At 42.2% G+C, this 12,423-nt stretch overlaps 1 protein-coding gene across 1 annotated transcript in view; it reads right to left on the bottom strand.

The window, feature by feature from the left end:
• TP53BP2 (tumor protein p53 binding protein 2) overlaps window positions 1-12,423 on the bottom strand; it is a 56,785-nt gene that overhangs the window by 2,290 nt on the left and 42,072 nt on the right. Inside the window, exons 12-17 of the mRNA XM_036379684.2 lie at window positions 11,254-11,743; window positions 10,049-10,830; window positions 8,047-8,184; window positions 7,344-7,477; window positions 6,206-6,372; window positions 2,449-2,648 (exon numbers count right to left, since the gene is read on the bottom strand). Of these exons, the coding sequence (XP_036235577.1) occupies window positions 2,449-2,648; window positions 6,206-6,372; window positions 7,344-7,477; window positions 8,047-8,184; window positions 10,049-10,830; window positions 11,254-11,743 (1,911 nt within the window). The remainder of the gene's footprint in view (window positions 1-2,448; window positions 2,649-6,205; window positions 6,373-7,343; window positions 7,478-8,046; window positions 8,185-10,048; window positions 10,831-11,253; window positions 11,744-12,423) is intronic.

Below are 12,423 nucleotides of genomic sequence, written 5' to 3'. Positions count from 1 at the left end.
ATACCTGGCTGCAAAAGGATAAAAGCAACTATGATAAAAATAAGAATATATTAATCTACCAGATCTATTCTAATCATAGATTAGAATTCAGCTGCTATATTAAAATGCCAGTGATTGCTTTGGAGAATCACCACAGGATATTTCAGTGGCACAAGTGTCACAGTTAAGAAATACTGTGTAGTTTCTCCCAAAGATTCTGTTGGGATTGTGTTGTGCTTACAAAGGTAAGTTGTGATCTCCTATTTAAGCTGTGCTGCCTTGTGCTTTTTTCCCCTAGAAGCAGAGATGTTCCTTGTGCTCTTACACACTGGTGCTCAGGCTCAAAGCACAAGCTTATGAACAAGCACTACATGCACAATTCACCCCGGGGCAGGCAAAAATCAAAAAGCTGCCATTTTAACCTTACTGTGCAGAGCTAATAGCTGCTCTCAATTTAGAAATGTTTACTCTGGAGAGGAAAAAACTGAGCAGGACTAGTATGTTAGGCAGGATTTTACAGTACATGGTGTTTAGGCCTGACCTGGAAATGATACAGACATGAAAACTGATTTTGCATTAGACAGAGTTGCTCTGGAAAATCCAACCAGTTTAAGAGTAAGGATTATCTGCATGAGGAAGGACTCAGCCTCTTTCAAGCATCATACATCAATCAGCTAAAATTCACAGTAGTTAATCTTGGAGAACCTCTTATCTCCAGCACCAGGGCAACTAGAATTGCAGAAAAAAAGCTTAATGGAGTTTTTATATATGTGTCCATCTGCCATCATTTTCTAGCAACTCAGCTATGAGGAGAAACACAGGGACATAATTGAAAGTATCTTATCTGTACAGTGTTGTTTTTTATAAAAGGCAATACAAAAGACAATGAGAGAAGGAGAGGCCATTCATGTAAGGTTAAATGTTATTTTAAAAGCATAGGAGAAAACAAAGATCTGCCTTTACTGAGCTATGTAATCTGTTTTCCAACACTAGGATAACCTAGATTTTTGCAGTGCTTATCTCCTTGGATCAAAAGGTGCCCTGTGTACACAGGGAAGGACTCATGGCTCACTCCTCATGCAAGTTTCAGTTCTGAAGGCCCTTTGTGCCAGTACATCACTTTTTGGAAACAGGGAAAATTCTCAAAAAGTCATAGAATATCCTGAGTTGGAAGGACCCCCCCAAGGAATCACTGAGTTCAGCTCCTGGCCCTACACAGGACAGCCCTAAAATCACCCCATGTGCCTGAGAACATGTGTGGTATTTTCTGAGACCCCTGTCATTGGAAGGAATGATGAATTTGACTTCATGTTCTCAGAAGGCTAATTTATTATTTTATGATTTATATTTTATTAAAGAATACTAAACTAAACTATACTAAAGAATACAGAAAGGATACAGACAGAAGTCTAAAAGATACTAATGAAAACTCATGACTCTCTTTTCAGAGTCCTAGACAGCTTGGCCATAATTGGCCAATAAGTAAAAACAATTCACATGTTGGATAAACAATCTCCAACTACATTCCAAAGCAGCAAAACACAGGAAAAAACAAATGAGATAATACTGTTTTCCTTTTTCTCTGAGGCTTCTCAGCTTCACAGGAGAGAAATCTTGGGCAAAGAGATTTTTCAGAAAATATGACAGTGACAAACATGCTCAAGAAAGCCTTATTCACATGTCATGTTTGGGTTTTGTTTTTTTTTTTTGTTTTTTTCTCTAAGATGGTGAGACAAGGTTGGTATTAGGGCCTGCTGTGTATAGCAGGGTGGTGATACATGTTGTTCTCATGGGCACCCTGATATCTGGTCTCCTCAAGCCAGGTCTCATAAGCTCTTGGAGATTTCTATCACACCCAAGATAGCTCAGCTACCTTAGAAGGCATAAAATAAGCAGGATGGCTTCTGTTGTGGTCGTGTTAGAAACACAAAAGTTTTAATAAAAGCCAAAATAACAAAGCTCTTTACAGAGAAAATCTGAGCCAGGTGCAGAGGTTCTTGCTCCTGGTAAAACACCTCACAAAAGCCATTGGTTTCTTTGTTCTCTTCTTTTTCTAGTAAATTGCTTAGGTGGGACTTTTTGGCTCCTGTCTAATTGGCTTTCCTTAAGTTTGAGGCAGAGTCCCCAAGATCCTATGAGATGTCTTTTTTGCTAATTGAGGAAAGAAACTTCTGGGCTTTTTTTCCTGTTTTAGGAGACAAAGAATAGTTTTGTCACTCCAGTCAACAGGGGGGCACATTCCTATAGCAGCCATTAATCTGGGTAAGTACCTTAAGTACCTTAAACAGAGGGTGTTAACCCACTCTGCCAAGGCATTCAACTCCCTAAATAAAGATGGAGAATGTCACCTCCTTCCTCTCGACTCTAAAGCTGCACCTCGATGCAAGAGATCCAAGGAGAACACAATGCTGAGTACACTCCACAGCCAGGGGTGGGGTTTTTTTGGCTCTGGAAGCAGCCAGGACTCACCCCTAGCAGGTTTCTGGGCACGTAGCCCTCCTTGTCATTGAGCCGTGCCCACCACCACTCGATCTCCTCCTCATCCTCGCGGCGCAGGATTGTCATGCAGTCTCCTTCCTTCATGGACAGCTCGTCGTCGTTCTGAGCCTCATAGTCCCACAGCCCATAAATCACTCCTTTGTTCATGATCCCCATCTTCTCCTGCACTCCTGCAACATTGCAAACACAGAGCAGCTCAAGTGAGAAGGGAAGATAGAAATAAAAAGGATGACAGGAGGGAAGGCTCCTTTATTTTTACTGGAAGACAGTCCAGGAAAAAAATAAAAAACAAACTTCCTACCTACTTGGCACCATGCTGCCTACTCAGAGTTGGCCCTGGAAGAAGTGGCTTTGTGAAGTTACAGCAGATGGATTCCTTCCTTAAACATGCTCAAAAAATACAAGGCAAATGGGGAGAGCAGCACTGACTGATTAAAGGTTATATTTTTGTGTCCACACCTTCTAGACCTAAGTGATAAGCAAGAAACACTTTCTGTACTCTTAGTGCAATAGCAATCTCTTTCTCTCACAGAGAGATGGCAATACCTGCTTGGGTTGACCACCATTGTCATTTTGATGCTTGTGGTGTCATTTACCACCTGGGTCATGTTATTTCAGAACTTTAAAGCAAGTTGCATCTCAGCCCTGTACCTGAGAGATTTGCCTGCTACTCTGCAGCTGCTTTTGGTTATCTCAGCAGTTCTTAATTTCTAACACTGTTTTTAGGGGTTTTTTTTCTTGTTTTAAACACTGCCTTCAGAAACACAATTCTGATAAATGATTTCTGGACCAAGGTGTTTTGGAGTACACACATGCACCCTGCAGGATTTATTCAGAACTTGCTCATTTTACAGCTGTAGACAGAGATGATACCCTTCTTCTGTACCCATTTCCTCTGGAAAAGGTATCTTAGTTTGTACACCAGCTGATTTTCTCTTAGGTAATTATTTTAAAATACGGAATTCTACCCTGATATTTTTTTTTGCTGGTTTTGGTGTTTTCAGGAGCAGAGAGTACACTGCACACTGTATCACAAAACTCATCCTTTCCCTTTTCATCACGTACCTACATCTGCTAAAGGAAGCATCTGCTCAAACCAAGTTCTTCACTTCTGCACACCAGCTCAGCACACAACATTAAATTACTCCCAGTGCATGATAAGCTCTGCTCAGAGAAACTCTTCCCTTGCTTTGTATTTGGTACAATCAGAGGTTTTGGCCAAAGCCATGCTCTGCACCCAGGGAAGGGAAGACTGAGCACAGAGCATCAAAGCAGACAAAGAAGATTCACACAATGCATGTGGTGTCCTGAAGGGGTGTTGGTAGTCACACCAGGGTAGTGGGGCAAGCAGAGCCAGCACAGGCATTCCATTTAAGAGAGTGAAAATTTCCATACTTCAGCAGCATCAGACCTGTAATTTAATCAATGCTAAAGGATGGCTGGTTTTATTAAATCTACCTGTACCTCTTACTTGATATTGGACATCATTTGCCTCAAAAAAGATGAGGTGAAACAATGAATTACACCAGGGTTCATTAGCTTAATAATGAGTTTAGAGGGCCAGGTTTTAGTGCAGTTCTGGAACAGATACACATTCCCAAACTTCTTTACAGAAGCAGTTTTAGGCAGGGAATAATTTCTTACAGTAACTACAGGCAAGCAGAACCAGTCTTAGCAATAGGACTAATTTCTGATGAAACACTAAGGAACTTTGGTAGCTGAACAACCAATACCATCAAGAGATAGTTTCAGTGGTTTTAATCTGGAAAAACTGGCCAAACTTAATAGGCCAAAGCCTTACAGTCCTTTCAGGACCCATCAAAAAGTATCTCATAACAGAAGAAGATCCCAAACTCAACAAAAAACAGTATCAAGTGAAATCATCAGATGGCAGTCCATAAAAAACCCCACAAACAAAAAAGAATGGATTTCTTCATGCTGTATATAATGAGATCATGGACCTCCTTTCCACAGGATCTCATGGGCAGTTTATCTGAATCTAAGAATTAGACAAATTCCTGAAAGAAATCCCTCAAGAGCTGTTCAACACAAATATACCATTTTCTTAATTCATGTCTGAGTTAAAACCAGTTTAAAATATTAGACAAGTATTTTTTTATCTAATCCTACATTCTTCCTTGGGTATTTGGTGTTGATGACTTCCCTCAGAGTCTGGATACAAAACCAAATGGAATTTTGCTTAGCCTACAATTTTTGATGCCACTTAAAAAGGCTTCCTCCCTTTACAGAGAAAACTACATATTTGGCTCCAAAGACACAGTTTTCAAGCTTAGTGAGGACAGCTGGACAGACTGTTTTGAAATCTCCTGGCTTAGGAGCAGCTTAGAGAAACTCAGCTCTCAGCTGTGCCACAAAAGCAGAAAGGCAGTTTTACAGCTTTTTCTGCTGTGTTACATTGCTGTTACTCTAACCTCTTGCAGAGAGATGACACACCAGCTGGTGTGTGCCTAGGGGACATGAGCTACATACAAACCAGAGAAAAGTAATTTAAAACCTCATTACACACAAAACATACAGTAAAGTAATGTAAAACCTCACTGCCTAATACTCAGCACACCCTAGGGGGAATTAGTTTTCTCCATTCCAAGATAGAATCTCTGTAGCCTTACTATCTGAATAAAATCTAAACTTAATATGGGATTTCTTTTTAAATGCAAGTGAAGAAAAAAAGAAGGTAAAGTCAAACTCCATCAAGGCAGGAACTTGGCACCACCTTTTCTGCTTCTAAGGTGCACATTAGGAAATACTCATTTCAAGACACCAGGTAACAGCTACAAACTGCCCACTGACATATCCATAGCACTTTTGTTTTCATGTAAAGAAGTTCTTATGTGGCAAGATTCACCTAAGTGGTGCATCTGTCAGTGCACCTGCTTCAGTGAAAGCTTTTTATATAAAGAAACCTTCTGTTCCTCAGCTCTCCTCCACAGGGTATTACAAAGTTAATCTCAATGGAACTGAGGAAGCTGGTGAAAGCCTCTCTTTCCAAGAGGCACAGGCACCTAACCTGAGTGTGTAATTAACCCCTCCTCATGCACCAATGAAGTGAGAGGTGGCACTTCAGGACATTCCTCTGGTTGGCCTGGAGGACTCCAGACCCTGGCAAGGGGCTCAGAGACCTTGGCACGGAGTCCAAGACACCTGTGCCTTTGATTTTAGCCCATGGAAAAAATTACCAACTTTGGGTGAAGATTTACAAGCCCCAAAGGTTTGAGTAGAATGTTAGTGAATTTATCACAGGGTTAAAATGTAGAATTTTGAGGATTTAGAATGGGGGGTTCAAGAGGCAAGATGGAGGAATCTGGGCATGTCCTGTCCTCCTTCTTCTTGCCCTCCATCTTCTGCTGTGATGGTGGCACTTCTGGATTGGTTTAGGGTAGAGACAGAGTGCCTAACACAGGTGATAGGTATTGGAAAATTACTGTAAAAAAAGTACACCTAGTTCTTAGCATAAAAAGATAACACCAGCCTGAGGGTGGTCAGTGTGCCTCAACCCAACCTGCTGGACAGACCTCAGTGGGTCAGAAAAAGAATGTAATAGATAAAATCAACAACCTTGAGAACCAGAGCTGAGGAATCCCAACTTCTTCCTCGACCGCAGGGCTGGCAAAAAAGACTTTTTAATCCCTCAGGAGCCATTCCAACAACACAAAACCCGAGAGCAGGGGAGCCCCTGGGGTGCTGCAGGGCTCAGGATGGCACTCACCATACAGGAACTGGGAGCACTGCGTGTAGCCCTCCTCCATCTCCTCGCACTTGTCCGCAGCCGTCTGCATGTCGCTGTAGGTCATGGCAAACACGGCTGCCCCCGACTCCACCAGGAACTTGCACACCTGCACGTTATTGCAGGATGCTGCACAGTGCAGAGGGGTCCTGCAAGGCAAGCACAGAAGGATGGCACTGCACTCTCAGTGCTCACAGAGCCCTGGGGGCAAACAGCACCCAAGCCTGCAGGTCCTGGGCAATCAGCCCTGCCCAGCACAGCACCTAACTCAGCACGGCAAGAGCAATCACTTTTCACAGGGAACAGGAGCTACTGAGAGCTGCTTGAGCCCTACAGCTAAGTTTCCATACAGATCTCTAGTCATTCTATCTTTCTGTAATCCATTAACATTTTAGGAACATTCATTAAGGCACTAAAAATTCAACAATTAATCAATATTGAGAACCCACTCAGAAATCTTCCTGACATCATGCCTCTTACAATCTAGATAATTACTTGGAGATTTGACTTCGTGACAAGTGCATGTAATTGTGATAACCCCTCAGGTTGAGGGAGTACAAGCATCTTTATTCAGTTTTAGGCCTCAAGCACTTCTGTTACAGGCAAAAATAACAGTAAAATCACTATCCCCTGCATCAGCCTTCCATAAATAATCTCCCTAGTTGTTTGTAAAAAAGATTTGTAACACATTATCAGCTGCAAGCTTGTTTGAAGGTTATGGTTTTCCATTTTATTTTGGTTTCAAGTTGGCTGATTGGACAAAGAACTGGGGAGAGTTTGCAGGACTAGATACTGCCCAGAGCATGAGTAAGTTTTAAGTTATCTCACAGAGAGTATTGGGAATTTCAGCACAGGGCTCATTATGAGCTGTCTTCAACATCTCAAAGAAACAGAGCAATTTCCTGACAACTGTGTCCACCCCTACAATGGTTTTTTCATGCAGGAAATATTGCTTTAATTTCCCATCTGCACAGTCCCATATGATGCCCCACAAAGAACTGCTGTTGCTCTGCTTTGGAAAGAAACTCATGCAAGGGACATTGTGAGGGACCTGCAGCAGCTCCCAAGTCCTGACTCTAGTGGAGAACATCCATAAGGAGGCACTTAATGAAAGTCTCACCATCCATCACTGTCTGCAGCATTCACGTTCACCCCAAACTGCACCAGGAACTTCACGATTTCCGTGTGCCCGGCACACACAGCGTTGTGCAGAGCAGTAATTCCTTCATCATTGGGCATGCTAGGATCTTCCACCTGGCCAGCCAGAAAGGAACAATCACATTCAGGTGAAACTCTTTGGAATAAACATCTCTTCTCATACAAAAATCACTTGTATTATTGTGAAATATGAATTTGTGATGTATTTCTAGGTAGGACATGAGCAAGAAGACTACATTCACTACCAACTTTGCACCAAGATTCATATTTAAGCTTGCAGTCTCCCTTTAGCAGTGTGGTTCAGAGAAACAGGATCTTGATAACTTACTAAAAGTATTTTCAATAAATTTCTGATCTCTGTTTATTTAACTGTGAGCAAAGTTCACATGGATTTTGCCTATCAAATTTTCTGATAACATGCCAGACAGGGAATGAAACACTACATAAAAAATGAGAAAAAGGTGTCCTGCAAATTTATAGTCTTGATGCTAAAAACACACTGTGGATTTAACACACTTAAAATCAGCTTCCAAGTATAATCACTTAGAACCTGTTAGGATTTAATCTCAAGAACAGATCTAGGTTCTGCACTAGTCCAGAAAAGCTATGACTTCCCAGTTTCAACCAGGATTGAAATTCCTTGTCTTACAAATTAGCATTTGTACCTCATAAATTATTCTCTGCACAAGGTCAAACTCCCCCTCCAAAGATGAATCCAGAAGCAATGCCAAGGGATTGAATTTCACTCTCATTCCATGGCCAATCCTTTCGGAGCCAGTCTTACGCAAGTTCGTCCTCTTCCCCTGTGAAAAGGTGACACAAGTTACAGGCACTTTTTTCCTGGCAAGATGATGAATGCAAAAGTGCTTATTTGGGAATGACAGCAGAAATGATCAACTAGAAAAGTGTTTAATAGGAAATTTATAGTGTTTTTTGCCAATCCCCAAACACGTTGTGAATATATTAGATTAAGCATGTTATGACAGATCTCTGCTTTTATCTCTGGACACGGTCATTATTCAACTCTCATACAGAAGTTACTTTGATCAAACACCAACACAGTAGTGAAACCACCAAAGATCAGGAAAAGATGCAATTTTTTGTTTTGTTTGTTTTTTGGGACAATTTCACCATTAACTCTCATAGCTGTTAGACAAACCAAGCAGCACACTCCACAAAGTACACTAATGTAAGCGCTGATCTAAAGTTCCTAACATTTTCTGTAAGTACACCAGAGGTTAGCAGGAGCAAACAGCGATAGAAAATGGTTTTGGGAAAATACAGAACCAAGTGTAGAATTGCTTTAGATGCTCCCATTGATTCCCAAGTATTTCTATAGCTGAGTTTGTACCCACTGCTTTAGGGAACACACTCGCATTAGCTCAGCGCTCGCTCAGCTGCCTGGGCAGCAGCAATAAGACCATTCACGAGGCTATGTAAATTTCTGACAGATGTCCAGGCAAAGATGAATAGAACTGACTCATACTCTGCAAGAGCAGGCATGTGGAGATAAGATATTTAAGTAGAGATTCCCATGAAAATGCTCTTTTGCCTGTAGATTTGTATGTAATATCAAAAGTAGAGGCTTTTCCAAGAGTGGCCCTGGCAGAACAACCCACGGATTTAAATATGAAATCAAGAAGTTGGGCTGGTTTCTTCTCATCATTGCAGAAATACTACAAAACCAAGCAGAAGTGAGTTCTCACAATTCAGGAAATCCTACCACTCAAGTTTCCTTGTAAAAGGGAGCAAGAACAAAATCTTTAAAGCATGAAGACACAAAACGTCTACTCCATGCACAAATTACAAGGTTAAAAAGCACATTTAAATGTTTTAACTCCTCTGCATTGAAGTGACAGAGGAAAAAAACACTTTCATGTATCAGGTTATGAAAACTGTTATCAAAACTCTACTCTTGATAAGTTTTAAAGAAAGTCTTTGAGAAATCGAAAACATTAAGCATTTTTGTTCTGCAACAGTTGAGATAACATCATACCCCACACAGATACAAACTTGCAAAATAAAATAGTCAAAATGCTGCCTCCTCCCAGCCCCAAGAGACTCCATTTTGATGCAACTTGAGAGTAGACTGATGGTAAATCAGATTACAAAGAAGTTCAGGAAACATTCAGAAGAAGAAGTACAAACAGCTGATATCTACAAATGAGTTTTTTAGATAAAAACTAAAGAAGTCTGTTCCTACATATTTTTCAAGAAAGGCACTGTCAGATAAACAAATGCAATCCAGGATTAAGAAAATTAGTCCCCAGCTCATGCTAGCAATAGTGGGAAATGCTTGTGAAATCTGTATCCCTACCTAAAGGGAAAAAAGAAAATCAGCTTTAATTTTTCTTAAAAAGGAAGTAAAATCTGGGTGTAGCCAGACTTCTAGAAGGAAGGATTCTTTACAACTCTGTGGAGTTTTACTATTTGTGTATTCCATTTGAAATTTTTTATTATGTCATTAATTCTAGGGACAAGAGAGACTTTTCATTACTGTCTGGAGATAAGAGCATCACACAAATAGAACAGATACCAACAGAGAGACTTCTAGACTGTGTGACTGTTCTCCCACATCTGCCTGAGCTCTACAACACAATGCACAGGGTTTATGGCAGCACGAGATGATTTATTGACAGGGCACCCCCATTGTAAGCTAATACTTACAGGAGGCAAGGAAAACTGTCCAGTAACTTCAGGAGGTCTCATATTGAATGAGTCCTCTCCCAAACTCTCTGGTTCCCCTGATGGATAGGGAGGTGGTGGGTATGGAGGATACTCTTCCATGTACACCTCCAGTGGCAGTGGAGCTTCTAGGTTTGGCTCTTCTGGTTTGGGCTGAGTGAGTTCATCGCTGTCTGACACAGCTTCAGGTACAGGGTCCAAAGGTACAGGGGGAAGAGCAGCTTCACTCTGCTCTGCTCCTGTGCTTTCTGGCTCCTCAGCAATAGCTGCTTCTGGCACGGAAGCAGCCGTTTCCTTTTCTGCCTCCGTGCTTAGATAAGGATTTGGGATCTCCACTGGGCTTTCAGGACTGGCAGCCGATGCCGTCTGCTTGGAGGGGTGCGAGGGAGCTGAGATAGTCTCCATTGCAGCCAGAGTGGTCCTCTGATAGAGCAGCTTCTGGATGTTGGGGCCATTGGGCCCCTCAGGCTCAGTGATGGAGCTGCGTTTCTTCAGCGGCCGGGGCGCGTTGGACAGCTTCTTGCGCAGCGCCTCCAGGTCGGCGTCGCTCTGGTTGCGGTAGGGGTTGGACAGGAAGGGCAGCAGTTTGGTGGGGCTCAGGGGCCGGGGGATCCTCTCTGGTTCATGGTTCTCATGGGCAGAGGCTGCAGTTTCCATCTCGGGCTCTGGGCTGCCTGGCTTGCCCTGGAGGTTGGAGTAGACGTTGTCCGTCTGCGGCAGCTGGTTCTGCACGCCAGCTCCTGCCATCACGGGCTTGCCGTACACTGTGGAGCAGGTCAGAGAGGGGTCGGGGGAAACAAGTTGGGTATTTGATACAACAACAAATACTCAAGAGAACAATACTCAATAAATGTTCAAGAGAACAACAGCAAAGAAAGGTCAATCAGGTTGTGTATTCTTTCTGTAGAGCAAAAAAGCAGAATACAAAAAACTGAACAGAATCGATCCGGTAAGCAGATCTACCATTAGTTGTATCGCAAACCCAAGACACAAATTCTGCACTTCTTGTTAACACTATTACACAGCATGGAAGATCCACCCAAGATTCTTACACTGCCCTCACCCTCTTACATTGCCCTCACCCACTTAACTCCCCTGAAGAACATCTTCATACCCAAAGACCAGGTGGAAAGAACATCCATCTGAGGTCTATCAGACAGAAGAGAGGGAGAGAGCCACGTGCTTACCACTTGGGAAGTGTGGTCCTCTGGTCTGTGCCCTTGTCAAAGCACTCTGCACTGCCTGCTGGAAGTTCTTCCCAGGAGTCTGCTGCTGGGTGTACATGCTGTAAATGGAACTGGCAGCCACAGTCTGAGGCTTTCGAAATGGTGGCAGCGAAGTCTCTTTGGATGGCTGAGGAGTAAAAGGTCTCACAGCTGCTGCTGGGGGACTCTCCTGTTTGGAGGAAGGAAGAATTTGATCCTGGCTAGAGGAAGAACCTGCAGGAGGTACTGAAATTCTTTGCTGTATCTGCTGAGAAGGATGAGAAGGCTGCTGTGCCACTGGTTTTTGCTTGTTCCCCACAGCTGCAATAGCCAAAGGCAACTTCTGCAGGTTTCCATCCAGCTTCGTATCAGCAGGTTGAAGGTGACTGGCTTGACCAAAGTAAGGCAAGTTTATCTGTTTTGGTTTAGTGGGGACAGGTGGTGGCACCTTGGTTACATTTTTATTGGTTGTCTGAAAGAGAAAAAAATTCATTAAGATAAAACAGTAAAACATGATTTAGGAGTTCTGCTATGAAGGACCAAAGAGCCTCAAAGTATGACACAGTATCTTATGTCTACTACTGCTGTAATAAGGTTTACAACATTTATGTTGTAATAAGGTTTACAACAGGAAGAAACTGCTTGAAACATTTTGTCATCACTGATGTTTTTAAATAATTTGAACCTATTCTCTTTAATTCTTCTGTAACAGCTATGTCTAAAACAAGAGCAATGACAGGGCACAGTAATTTCTCTACAGATATCAGACACTCAGCTGGCAAGAGGCTGCTCTCCAACAAAGCACCTGTCATCCCCAGTTGTAGGCTAGTGTACCTCTACCTGATCAAACTCTGTCCTCATGCCAAAATTGAGGTAGCAAGTTTTATTGCTGTCAAACATCTGAAAGACACAGTTGCATTAAAGAGTGAAAAAAGTACTTAAGATGATTTTGAAAAAAAAAAAAAAACAAACATGCAAATGCCTCCTTGTATCTTTGGGGGGAAAATACACACTTGTACAAGTAATACAGAGATAGATTCCCACCACAGTGACTGCAGAGAATCATTTGGGGTTATCAATTGTCATTAAAAGCCTATGAGGGTTTTTTTCTCAGAAGCAGTCTTTTAAAAGCTGACCTCACTACTTCTAATG

Source organism: Molothrus ater, chromosome 3, assembly GCF_012460135.2.
Source record: "Molothrus ater isolate BHLD 08-10-18 breed brown headed cowbird chromosome 3, BPBGC_Mater_1.1, whole genome shotgun sequence".
NCBI lineage: Eukaryota > Metazoa > Chordata > Aves > Passeriformes > Icteridae > Molothrus > Molothrus ater.
Note: the sequence above shows the minus strand (reverse complement) of the source record. Positions and strands in the feature narration are given on the sequence as shown.